Here is a 13703-nt window from a genome sequence, read left to right on the forward strand (position 1 = left end):
TTTTTTCTTAAAATAAAAGTTTTATTAATGAAATGTTTGCATAATTTTGTATAAATAATTCAGACAATATTCTAAAGGTTAGCTGCTTATGATTCTTGCTAACTGAAAATGTTTTCATATTGTAGGTAGGTTTTATCATTTTACTGAAATGCGTTAACTTTATTACTGTAAATAAGTTTTCACGCTCATTTATTTCAAAAAAAGGAAAGTTGCAACTTATATTAAATGGTCAACATTTAATACTGACTGCAGTATTGACTAATGGTTTCAATACAAAAAAGGCTTCTATTTAATGCAGGAAGAACAATTCTAAATCATGGACTGTCTTTTTAATTGTAAGTCTTAAATCAAGGTAAAATGCTACCTTTTGAGTTTGAAAACTTATTTTCATAGCACATTTAATATTTTAACTAATGCTGTATATAATTTATATATATATATATACGTCAACAAGAATATATACCTACAAAAAAGGGAATGAATATTTGAACCCTTTTTAGCAGGTAAACAGTGTTTTGTTCTGGTTTTTATTGTATGTCACTGGTAACTTTACCGGTTTCCTTACTGTGCAATTTTTCCAGGTTTGGACCTTATGAGTCGCATGACTCCAGGTCTGCTCTGGATGGCCGTGATCTGTATAGATCTGGCTACGATTTACATGAACCAGGACGAAGTCGCTTTGGGGATAGCTATCCTGATCGATCCGAGAGCTCCTACAGGAATTTCGGTGATCAATACCTTGACCCTTATGAAGGTAGAAGCCAGAGCCGGTTATATGATAATGGCAGGTCTAACTGGGATGACACCTACACACATTCAAGTTCAATGCCTAGGGTGTGGGCTGATACGGAAACAGGAACAGGAAGAGGAAGTTACTCTTCCTACAGCAGCTTTTCTTCACTCCTTTCGAAGCCTTCATCTGTAGGCTCTCGGGGGAGGGGAATGCTTGCTTATACTGGCAACGAGTATGGAGGCGGATCCCTTTCGATTCTGGGAGGACAAGGAGGAGGCAGAGGTCGAGGCAGAGAAGTAAGTACAGAATCTTTGAGATTCTATTCCCTTGCCACCTTTTTATAAAGGGTACAAAATTAACTTTTCTGGTCACTAGCTCTATTTTGCTAGTGAGGGAAAATAAATTACTCACATGAGCTAATACAGTTGATTAATAGTTCAATTAATGCATTGTTTTAAAAGTGAATTGAAACTATTGTTAATTGTAGGTTTTAATTTTGGACTGTTTTTGAGTTGCTATTATCATAAATACCATTTCCCTTACTGAAATCCCTCAAATTTTGGAATATAATCTCCACTATGCGGATTTTTGGTAATTGAAAATAAAACATATTCTTAGAGAATTGGGTTGTAGTAAAATTTCCTCCGAACTTCACTATTAAAGTCTGAAAAATGTTGCTGCACCAGCTTTCATATGTGAGGCAGTCTAAGTGATAACTCTGCCAATTCACCAGCATTCTCGTAGGAGAAGTGGAAGGCTTGGTTGCAGGTGGACCTTGTGGTTGTTTTGGTTGTTTCATCCATCCACCATGGTCAGGTAGATATGGAAATTGTGCTGGATTCAGCACAATTCTTAAGACTTGTTAAAAGCCTGAGAGCACTTTAAAAAAAACAGTGCCATTTTAGTTTTCCCACCAGGCCTGATTTGCTTGGGATGACCTTGAATCAGATTAGGCCATCTGGTGTGGCCAGCTCCATCTTTTTTTCTTTACCCTCTGATCTGAATCCCGAAGCAGGATTGCTGGAGCTGTGCTCCAACCCACTGCTTAACTAAACTCTTATTAAAGGAAAAGTTATTCTGTGCTCATTGTGTGCATGAAAACACAACTGTGTGATTTATGATATGGTGACTATCAGGATGACCAATGTCCCATTTCTGGTAACTTACGATTGGGCGAAAGCAGAAAAGTCAGTACCGAGACAGTTAACTGCTTATTTATGTTTAGATTTCGCGGAGATGTGTGCACAACGTGCCTTGAAAGTCTGTTTGACTTGTGCGTTTTAACAATATGAACAGTTTGGGCTTGTAAATGGTTATTGATGATTAATTTTAGCAGTTCCTATTTGATGCAAGAGATTTGCATCTAAATGAGTGCACGCTAAATCTAAACTATGCACGTATGTGATTTTTGGGAAGGGTTCTACATTGTTTAGATACTAAGATTTTAGTGTAATGCTGCAGGATATTTTCTAATACTATACACAATGAATAAAATTAGTGGGCAAAATGATAGGTCATTCATACTGTTCCCGTTTTCTATCACTGGATGTCTTAAACTATGCTTTGTAACTGCTGTATATTGTACTGCTATCTGCCAGTATCATAGTTACATCTCACCCAAAAATCTGAGTCAATGGGCTTTCTAGTTTAGACAAACGTTTTGCAGAGCTATGAACGTCCACCAATTCTAGCTATACTCCAATCATTTACATCTAAGTCAGCTAGTACGTTATGCATCATTACGAGGATATGAATTAGGAGTCGCCAATCAGCTCCTTGAACCTGCTCTGCCATTCATGGCTAATCTGATTCTAACTTCAACCCCACATTCCTGCCTACTCCCGATAGCCTTTCACCCCCTTGTTAATCAAGAATCGATCTAGCACTGCCTTAAAAATATTTAAATATTCCACTTCCTTATGAGGAAGAGAGTTCCAGAGACACTCAGCTGTCAGAGAAAAAACTTCTGATCTCTGTCTTAAACAGAAACCCCTGGGTTTTAAAAAGTGGCCCCTAATTCTAGATGCCTAACAAGAAGAAACGTCCTCCGCATCCACCCTGTCAATAAATACCCCTCAGGATCTTGAAAGATTTCAAAGAACAGCGAAAAGTACAGCACAGGAACAGGCCCTTCGGCCCTCCAAGCCTGTGCCGACCATGCTGCCCGTCTAAACTAAAATCTTCTACACTTCCTGGGTCCGTATCCCTCTATTCCCATCCTATTCATGTATTTGTCAAGATGTCCCTTAAATGTCACTGTCGTCCCTGCTCCCACCACCTCCTCTGGCAGCGAGTTCCAGGCACCCACTGCCCTCTGTGCAAAAATACTTGCCTCTTACATCTCCTCTGAACTTTGCCCCTCGCACCTTAAACCTATGCCCCCTAGTAATTGACCCCACTATCTTGGGAAAAAGCCTCTGATTATCCACTCTGTCTATGCCCCTCATAATTTTGTACACCTATCGGGTTACCCCTCAACCTCCGTCGTTCCAGTGAGAAAAAACTGTGTTTATTCAACCGCTCCTCATAGCTAATGTCCTCCATAACAGGGCAACCTCCTGGTAAATCTCTTTTGCACCCTCTCTAAAGCCTCCACATCCTTCTGGTAGTGTGGTGACCAGAATTGAACACTATACTCCATGTGTGGCCTAACTAAGGTTCTATACTTGAATTGCCAATTCTTGTACTCAATGCCCCGGCCAATGAAGGCAAGGATGCCATATGCCTTCTTGACTACCTTCTCCACCTGTGTTGCCCCTTTCAGTGACCTGTGGACGTGTACTCCTACATCTCTCTGACTGTCAATACTCTTGAGGGTACTACCATTTACTGTACCTACCTGCATTAGACCTTCCAAAATGCATTACCTCACATTTGTCCGGATTAAACACCATCTGCCATCTCGCTGCCCATGTCTCTAAATCTCTGTCCTCTGACAGTCCTCATTGCTATCTGCAATTCCACCAACCTTTGTGTCGTCTGCAGACTTGCTAATCAGTAATCGATCAATTTGTCTCTTACTCTTCAAAACTCTAGCGGTACAAATCTGATCTGTCCAATCTTACCACATAGACAACCCGCCCATTTCTATTGTCTCGTGAAACATCTCTGGACTGTTTTGAATGCATTTGCATTTCCCCTTAATAAGGGGGACAATACTGTTCAGTGTCCCAGATGTGGTCCTGGACAGCTGAAGCATAACCTCCCTACTTTTGTAATCAGTACCGTTTACAATAAAGGATAACATTTATTCGCTTTCCTAATTACTTGCTGCACTGTACACTATTTCTGACTTAGTAAAGTGGATTTTTTTCTCCAAATATTTCAGCTGTGCAGTGTTTTGTAGAAACATTTTCCATATGGTCAACAGTTGCAAAATGTTATATTTTCAGCCCATATTCAGCTTCAAAGCTTTAGCTTAGCAACAACGCAACTGGAGTGTTGAGCTTGTGGCATTTGAGTGCTACAGTGAGAGTTTGGTGACTGAGGGAGTTACGTGAGGAGGGAGTAAGGTGCTCCTTACATTTCATTTCCTATATTTATCAAAGAGCGTGAAGGGAGCCAGGAGTTTAGAGTACAGCTGACTGGAAGCAGAGTCGGAGGGCGGAGGTCCAGTTGGTTCACGGGGCAGTTAATTCTGTAAAGTAAGAGGGGATGGAGGCTTGGGCAGTTGCATGCTCCTCCTGTAGGATCTGGGTGGTGAGGGATACCACTGGTGTCCCCGCTGACTATACCTGCGGGAAGTGCACCCAACTCCAGCTCCTCAGAGACCGTGTTAAGGAACTGGAGCTGGATGAACTTCGGATCATCCGGAAGGCAGAGGGGGTTATCGAGAAGAGTTACAGGGAGGTAGTCACACCAAATGTACTGGACAAGAGTAGCTGGGTTACAGTCAGTGGAAAGAAAACTAACAGGCAGACAGTGCAGGGATCCCTCGTGGCCATTCCCCTTCAAAACAAGTATACCGTTTTGGATGCTGCTTGGGGGGGGGGGGGGGGGGGGGGGGGGGGGGTGTGTGACCTACCGGGGGAAGGCCCCAGCGGCCAGGTCTCTGGCACTGAGTCTGGCTCTGGGGCTCAGAAGGGAAGGGGGGAGCATAGAAAAGCAATAGTAATAGGAGATTCAATGGTTAGGGGAATAGATAGGAGATTCTGTGGTCCCGAGCGAGACTCCCGAAAGGTATCTTGCCTCCCGGGTGCCAGGGCCAGGGATGTCTCGGATCGTGTCTTCAGGATCCTGAAGGGGGAGGGTGAGCAGCCAGAAGTCGTGGTGCACATTGGTACCACCGACGTAGGTAGGAAAAAGGGTGTGGAGGTAATAAACAAGTTTAGGGAGTTAGGTTGGAAGTTAAAGGCCAGGACAGACAGAGTTGTCATCTCTGGTTTGTTGCCGGTGCCACGTGATAGCGAGGCTAGGAATAGGGAGAGAGTGCAGTTGAACACGTGGCTGCAGGAATGGTGTAGGAGGGAGGGCTTCAGGTATTTGGATAATTGGAGTGCATTCTGGGGAAGGTGGGACCTGTACAAGCAGGACTGGTTGCATCTGAACCAGAGGGGCACCAATATCCTGGGGGGGAGGTTTTCTAGTACTCTTCGGGAGGGTTTAAACTAATTTGGCAGGGGAATGGGAACCGGATCGGTAGTCCAGCAACTAAGGAAGCCGATATTCAGGACACCAAAGCACGTAGTGATGCAGTGGGGAAGGTAACACTGACAAAGGAGAGTACTTGCAGGCAAGGAGATGGGTTGAAGTGTGTATACTTTAATGCAAGAAGCATCAGGAATAAGGTGTGTGAACTTAAGGCATGGATCGGTACTTGGGACTACGATGTGGTGGCCATCACGGATAGTGGTTGTTGGAGGTCCCTGGTTACAGATGTTTCAACAAGATTAGGGAGGATGGTAAAAGAGGTGGGGGGGTGGCATTGTTAATTAGATAGTATAATAGCTGCAGAAAGACAGTTCGATGGGGATCTGCCTACTGAGGTAATATGGGTTGAAGTCAGAAATAGGAAAGGAGCAGTCACCTTGTTGGGAGTTTTCTATAGGCCCCCCAATAGCAGCAGAGATGTGGAGGACAGATTGGGAAACAGACTTTCCAAAACAAATTTTGGAAAGGTGCAGACGTCACAGGGTAGTAGTCATGGGTGACTTCAACTTCCCAAACATTGAGTGGAAACTCTTTAGATCAAATAGTTTGGATGGGGTAGTGTTTGTGCAGTGTGTCCAGGAAGCTTTTCTAACACCGTATGTAGATTGTCCGACCAGAGGGGAGGCCATATTGGATTTAGTACCTGGTAATGAACCAGGGCAGGTGATAGATTTGTTAGTGGGGGAGGATTTTTGGAGGTAGTGACCACAATTACATAGAACATAGAACAGTACAGCACAGAACAGGCCCATCGGCCCTCAATGTTGTGCCGAGCCATGATCACCCTACTCAAACCCACGTATCCACCCTATACCCGTAACCCAACAACCCCCCCCATAACCTTACTTTTATTAGGACACTACGGGCACTTTAGCATGGCCAATCCACCTAACCCGCACATCTTTGGACAATTCTGTGACTTTCACTTTAGTTATGGAGAGGGATAGGTGCGTGCAACAGGGCAAGGTTTATAATTGGGGGAAGGGTAAATACAGTGCTGTCAGACAAGAATTGAAGTGCAGAAGTTGGGAACATAGGCTGTCAAGGAAGGACACAGGTGAAATGTGGAACTTGTTCAAGGAACAGGTACTGCGTGTCTTTGATATGTATGTCCCTGTCAGGCAGGGAAGAGATGGTTGAGTGAGGGAACCATGGTTGACAAGAGAGGTTGAATGTCTTGTTAAGAGGAAGAAGGAGACTTATGTAAGGCTGAAGAAACAAGGTTCAGACAGGGCGCTGGAGGGATACAAGATAGCCAGGAGGGAACTGAAGAAAGGGATTAGGAGAGCTAAGAGAGGGCATGAAAAATCTATGGCAGGTAGGATCAAGGAGAACACCAAGGCCTTTTACACATATGTGAGAAATATGAGAATGACTAGAGCGAGGGTAGGTCCGATCAAGGACAGTAGCGGGAGATTGTGTATTGAGTCGGAAGAGATAGGAGAGGTCTTGAACAAGTATTTTTCTTCAGTATTTACAAACGAGAGGGGCCATATTGTTGGAGAGGACTGTGAAATAGACTGATAAGCTCGAGGAGATACTTGTCAGGAAGGAAGATGTGTTGCGTGTTTTGAAAAACTAGACAGTCAGAGACTTTTTCCCCGGGTGGAACACACCATTACAAGGGGACATAAATTTAAGATAAATGGTGGAAGATATAGAGGGGATGTCAGAGGTAGGTTCTTTACCCAGAGAGTAGTGGGGGCATGGAATGCACTGCCTGTGGAAGTAGTTGAGTCGGAAACGTTAGGGACCTTCAAGCGGCTATTGGATAGGTACATGGATTAGGGTAGAATAATGGAGTGTAGGTTAACTTCTTAAGGGCAGCACGGTAGCATTGTGGATAGCACAATTGCTTCACAGCTCCAGGGTTCCAAGTTTGATTTCTACTTGGGTCACTGTCTGTGTGGAGTCTACACGTCCTCCACGTGTCTGCGTGGGTTACCTCCGGGTACTCCGGTTTCCTCCCGCAGTCCAAAGATGTGCAGGTTGGGTGGATTGGCCATGAAAAATTGTCCAAAATTCTATGATTAACCTAGGACAAAGGTTCGGTGCAACATTGTGGGCCGAAGGGCCTGTTCTGTGCTGTATTTCTCTATACCCATAAGGATATTAGAAATAGGAGCAGGGGTAGGCCATTTGGACCCTTGAGCCTGTTGCACTCAAGATCATGGCTGCTCCACTTTACCCCCCCCCCCCCCCCCCCCCCGGAAAACCGTGCCATTCAAAAATCTGTTTAACTCCGTCATGGATATTTTCAATTACCTATTCTCCATTGCTTGCTGCAGACGAACATTCCAAAGACTAATGGTCCTCTGAGAGAAGAAATTCTTGTTTAACTCCATCTTAAATGGGTGACCCCTTATTTTGAAATAGTGTCACATTGTCCACGCTTCACCTACTTGGGGTAGCATCCTCTCCGCATCTACCCATTTGTTGTGTTCCCTCATCTCTTTGTAGAACGAGTCTGGGCAGGAGCGAAGCAGCTGGTACCAACGAAAAGATTTCTTCTTACAAACAAGATTTTTGAATTTTACAACCAATGTAATTTCCCTCCTTTTGAGGAATGCAGTTGAATAGCTCTTGATATTGCTATGCGTTTAGATATTTCACCATTAGCACAGAAACTTTTTACTCCATTACCCTTATTAGCAATACGTCATGAAATAGATACATCACAACTTTGACCGATGACCAAACTAGCAACATGGCTACTTGTTTAATACATTTCTGTTCATGCTGCTGCAGTTCCCCGAGGAGAAATTGTCAGTCTCACTTGCAAGCACAGCCTCCCTCCCCTGGACTGTAGCCCTGCACCTCTGAAAACTGCTTCTGCAAAACAATTGTGTGGAAAACAAGTACTGCAACCACTAAATCCAAGAGCCCTCGAGTAGCAGGAGAGCCACATGTGGTTGATGAGACCTGGATCAACCATTGCCCAACTAAGTGGAATAACTTAACTTCCAGTGGGACTAGAAAGCTGTAGAAAGAAGCATTTACAACATTAAACATTACTTCATTTCTTTTAAAAAAAAAAAATTTTATTCAAGTTTTTTAATAACAACAAATTTTCTCCCCGCAATTTAAAACAAACAAGGCGTGTTTCCACGTCAAAACAAGAAAAGAACTCTTTCCCCCCCCCCCCCCAAAAATAAATAATAACAAATAGCAATACAAGAAAGAAGAAAATAACATAACAAACCCACCGCTGCAAAACACCCCCCCCCCCCCCCCCCCCCCCCCCCCCCCTCTGTACCGACCTCCTCAGGGCAAATTTTATCCTCCAACTTAATGAACCCAGCCATGTCGTTGACTCAGGTCTCCGAACTCGGGGGCCGCGTATCCCTCCACCGTAACAGAATCCTGCGCCGGGCTACTAGAGACCAGAATGCCGGCCTCTCTCGCCTCCTGCACTCCCGGCACCGAAGCTACCCCAAAGATCGCAAGCCCCCGGCCTGACCTAGACCCAACCACTCCCGACAAAATCCCCACCACTTCCGACAAAATCCCCGCCACCCCCTTCCAAAACCCCTCCAGAGCCGGACATGCCCAAAACATATGGGTATGGTTTGCCGGGCCACCCGAACACCTCCCACATCTGTCTTCCCCTCCGAAAAACCGGCTCATCCTTGCCCCCGACATGTGAGCCCTGTGCAGCACCTTCAGCTGAATTAGGCCGAGCCGAGCGCAAGAGGAGGAAGATTACTTCATTTTCTGATGAGACAACACTGGCTGGTTCAAATAATTTACTTGCCGCCTGGGTTGTTAGAAGATTACCTTATGCTTTTCACCAGAGAGTTAGAATACAGCAGTAGGTTCAGGTTTGTTTGTGTATTTATTCCCTCTTGAAGAATGCCAGGACAATAAAAGCAGTATTGAAATTCCACTAATCTGTTCAGTTACAAAGCATGCTATAAGCATCTGGTGATGTTTTAAAATGTTCTCCTGCAGAGGTAACAGTTTTAAAATGAGAATATTTTTTTCTGTTCATTGATGGGAGCAAAGTTGTTCCATTTACATCACTTGAGCTAGTCAATAGAACAGCAAAAATCTAATTGGTCAAAATTTGCTTGCAATCTTTGTATTTTAAAGTGAGCACTATAACACAAAAATATGATAGCATTTGAAAACATTTCTTCACAAATCAAAGAATTTATTTTGAAGAATCACTGAATTCACTTAAGGTTAAAATTCAGTCTAACAAAGCTTAAGTAATTCAGAACATCAATAAATAGATTTGGGTGCAGAGCCGTTTATTCAAATTAATGAAATTTGAGTAATTTTACACAAGGCCTCTTATCTGTTGTGATTCACGTCCTAAATTAGCATTTGTGAAACAAGTTAGCTTAGTTATTTTGACTTGTTTTCTTCCCCCATGGCTCTTGCTGTGTATCTCCTGAGGCTGAGTGGGGAACTAAATTTCCCCTGCGCCTGGATGTTTACAGCTGGAACTGCTCCAAAGGTAGCCTGTCAACAGCTGGTGTGACCTAGGGAGACCAAAGATGATGTGATTTCTATTTTTCCCTAAAGAATATAGAGTGGTCTATACAGATGTACTTTCCTACTGCATGAATTCAAAATGCCGTTACACAGAATATTTGTAAATCTGGGGCTGACAGCTTCCAAAATTATTAGACTTTTTCCAGAAGTTTTTGTTGATTTTCTTTAAGTCAGAATTTTTTCACGTGATGCACATAGTGTGCTACACTTGAGGTAAAAATGAAGTTCTTGGTTTGTGAAGGGCTGTTTTCAAATGCTATTGTTACTCAAATAGTCCACTATTATATACATTTTTTGCATTATAATATTCCCTTTCAAATGGAATGACGATTTGAGTATATTTAGATCCTTTTTCTGTTCTATTCACTAGTTTGTGTAAACCTCTGATGCTTTAATCTCATGAATGAATGATTTTCAAAGCCAGCCTCTTGTTATCAGTTGCCATTTTACCTGAATTAAAATAATCCTCAGGACAATGAGGTCCTGCAGCAATAAATGCAACCTGTGATCTAACGTTCATCGTCGGATCCAGTTTTAAGTGTCATTTTAAAAACCATCTCTATAGATTCAGAATCTGAACCATTGTTTGCACATATAGTTTAATTGTTTAACTAGGACCTGGGTGTTGTAATTTTAAAGGGAAGATGAGGAGTGGGGAGATGGGGAAGAAAGTAACAGGAAGTGGTAATATTTGATGTATGAGAAGTGGGAACTGAATTTCTCCAGTGATTGTGAGCACTAACAAACTTAAATGGGCAAGGAAGATAGGTGAATCCTAATGGGTTAAATAGTTTCAATGGTGAGCATTCTGAAGGATATTAGTGACATTCCAAATATAAGATATTGACATCACAGTGAAATCTATCTCCTCAAAATTTGTTACTATGAGGCAAAGTTTGCATGATGTGCAACTAAGTGCATGTTTGGCTTTTAAAAAGTGACCGTTTAGCATTAGCATTTTAAACTCTCAGATTTTAGCTAGATTTAGACATACTGGCTAGGTTGACTTGTATGAACATTTGCATATGTTTATGCTCAGCTTTGTAATATTTGTGCTTGGTTTTTAAAATACATTACAGCTGTCAGACTTAGATATGTTCTCAAGATCTGGGAGTGGTCTGTCATACAACAGAGGTGGGTTTTCATCGAGTGTTGGAAGAGGCATGAAAAGGAAAGGGGCACAAGCCAACAAAGCTGCGATAAAGAAACAAAAAGTAGCAGCTGCTGAAAAAGCTCTAAAAGCAGCTGGTAAGTACTGATATGTGGCCTTATGCAGAATGCTTGATTCTCTCAACGCTACTGACTCAAGGAACTTTGTGTGGCTTTGTTCTGGGCCGAATTAATAGTAAATTTTCTCATGCGAGTTAAATGCACAGGTTTGACCTCGGCCAACAGTAGTCACAGTCTAGCAATTACTGTTTATACATGAGTAAGTCAACCCTCAACTGTCTGCCAAAAAAATCGATAATTATTTGCGCATGTCGTGTAAACGACGGCACCAACTTTCCAAGGGCACCGTTCTCGTAGAATCCCCACAGTACAGAGAAGGCCATTCGGCTCATCAAATCCACACCAACCCCGATTAACTTTTTTTACACGAAGGGGCAATCTAGCAATCCACCTACCCTGCACATCTTTGGACTGAGAGGAAACTGGAGCACCTGGAGAAACCCCACGGGAAGAACGTGCAAACTCCACACAGTCGGTCATTTGAGGTCGGAATCGAACACCTGGTGCTGTGAAGCAACAGTGCTAACTGTTGTGCTACCTGGCACCCATGGCTAACTCTGTAACTTGTTTCAGTCTTGCCTCTGCCATTTCAATAAGAAGTTAAACTTTTACTAGAAGTTCCCCGATAGCTCAATAGGCAAATTGTAAGCTGTGATCTAGCCCCGACAGAAAGATCAGAAAAATCTGGCTTCAAATCCTGGTCTCTATTGTTTAACACTTAACGGGACAATGAGCTGAGACATAGCACAGTGAAATGGGAGAGGTAAGATTGAAACAAGTTACAGAGTTAATCATGGGCGGCACAACAGCACAGTGGTTAGCGTTATTGCTTCACATGCCAGGGAAATGGGTTCCATTCCCGGCTTGGGTCACTGTGCCGAGTCTGCACGTTCTCCCCGTGTCTGTGTGGGTTTCCTCCAGGTGCTCTGGTTTCCTCCCACAAGTCCAAAAAGACGTGCTGTTAGGTGAATTAGACATTCTGAATTCTTCCTCAGTGTACCTGAACAGTCGCTGGAGTGTGGCGACCACGGAATTTTCACAGTAACTTCATTGCAGTGTTAATGTAAGCCTACTTGTGGCGCTAATAAAGATTATTATTGGTGTATGTGAGCTGCGAACGTATAAAATTTTCCCAGAAATGGAACAAAGTTCAATGATCTGTCATGAACAGTCTTATGGTCCTGTAGGAAAATAAATGGGATTATTAAAGCCCATTTAGGCTTCCTTGCTCCATTCCACTTCGTAGTGAGTTGAGAGCATCAGAAACTGGGATAGAATACCCAGCCTGTTTCTCTGCCGGCTTTGAGAGCTGCCCCTCAAAAACATCACCCATGTTAAAATTGAACCCATTACCTTTTGTTGGAAAAAGTGATCTCAAATATCCAACTTCTCCAATTCTGAGCACACTGATGAAATTGCATTTTTGATATAAGTGGGCTTTGGGCCGTTCCCATCCACCTCCAGGCTTGCCCTAAATGGTTTGCTGTTAATCAAATAGCCACAGGGCAGTTTCTGTATTGCTATGGTACGTTCCAGATCAACTTAGACAAAAAGAAATACACCAATACTTATGAAGTAAGGCTCCCTTATTCTAAATGTTGGAACTTGCAGTCCTTGTACTCCTGTGTGCTATTTATTATGAAAAGGACCACCATGTAATGAAGTAAGTGCATTGATTGTTCAATAAAGTATCGTTTGAGGGTAGTATAAAGCATCAATATTTGGAAAAAATAATGTTTTTTTACACTAACTTTCAAAGGTATTGCTGTACTTCATAACTAAATTAATAATTCTTCATAATTAAACTTTAAGTATCAAGCATTGCTTTGTACCGTTTATACAATCAGAAATGTATGTGTGGCATAGTTTAGTATTAATGTACCAGACTAGTTTAATGACAGAAAATTATCCATTTGAATTTATTTCAGTGGCCAAGGCTCAGGCTAGCAGTGCTGGGACCAAGACAACAAAGGCTCAGGTAAAGGTCTCTGGATATTTGCTTATTGCTAGATTGTCTAAAAGTGTCTTTAATCTGGTACTAAACAGATAATCATGCTGAAAAGGGGGAGGGGGGGCGGCTTGCATAAAATGATAAATATGAAAACGATGTACTACAGGAATATTTTGAGGATGTAAATAGTAGATTTGATGAAGGGGTGCCAGTGTATTTGGACTTTAGAAGACTTGACAAAAGTCCCACATAAAAAATTAGTGTATAAAATGAAAGCGCATGGGATTGGGGTATTAATATGGATAGAAAACTGGTTGGCAGACAGGAAACAAAGAGTAGGAGTTAATGGGTCTTTTTCAAATGGGCAGGGAGCTCATTTGACCGCAGCTATTCACGCTATATAGTAATGATTTAGATGAGGGAATAAAATGGAAAATTTTCAAATGAACCCAAGTTGGGTGGGAGGGTGAGCTGTGAGGAGGATGCAGAGATCCTTCGGTGTGATTTGGACAAGTTGAGTGAGTGGGCAAATGAATGGCAGCTGCAGTATAATTTGGATAAATGTGAGATTATCCACTTTGGTAGAAAAAACAAGAAAAGGCAGCCTATTATCTGAATAGCCATAAATTAGGAGAGGGG

At 42.6% G+C, this 13703-nt stretch overlaps 1 protein-coding gene across 4 annotated transcripts in view; it reads left to right on the plus strand.

The window, feature by feature from the left end:
* znf326 (zinc finger protein 326) overlaps positions 1 to 13703 on the plus strand; it is a 45519-nt gene that overhangs the window by 16223 nt on the left and 15593 nt on the right. For 2 of the 4 annotated variants that reach the window (XM_038793795.1, XM_038793796.1), the window contains exons 4-6: positions 582 to 1029; positions 10963 to 11131; positions 13042 to 13097. In XM_038793795.1, the coding sequence (XP_038649723.1) occupies positions 582 to 1029; positions 10963 to 11131; positions 13042 to 13097 (673 nt within the window). The remainder of the gene's footprint in view (positions 1 to 581; positions 1030 to 10962; positions 11132 to 13041; positions 13098 to 13703) is intronic. The other 2 variants (XM_038793797.1, XM_038793798.1) reach the window with 1 other exon arrangement.

Source organism: Scyliorhinus canicula, chromosome 4 (genome assembly GCF_902713615.1).
Source record: "Scyliorhinus canicula chromosome 4, sScyCan1.1, whole genome shotgun sequence".
NCBI classification, from domain to species: Eukaryota; Metazoa; Chordata; class Chondrichthyes; order Carcharhiniformes; family Scyliorhinidae; genus Scyliorhinus; species Scyliorhinus canicula.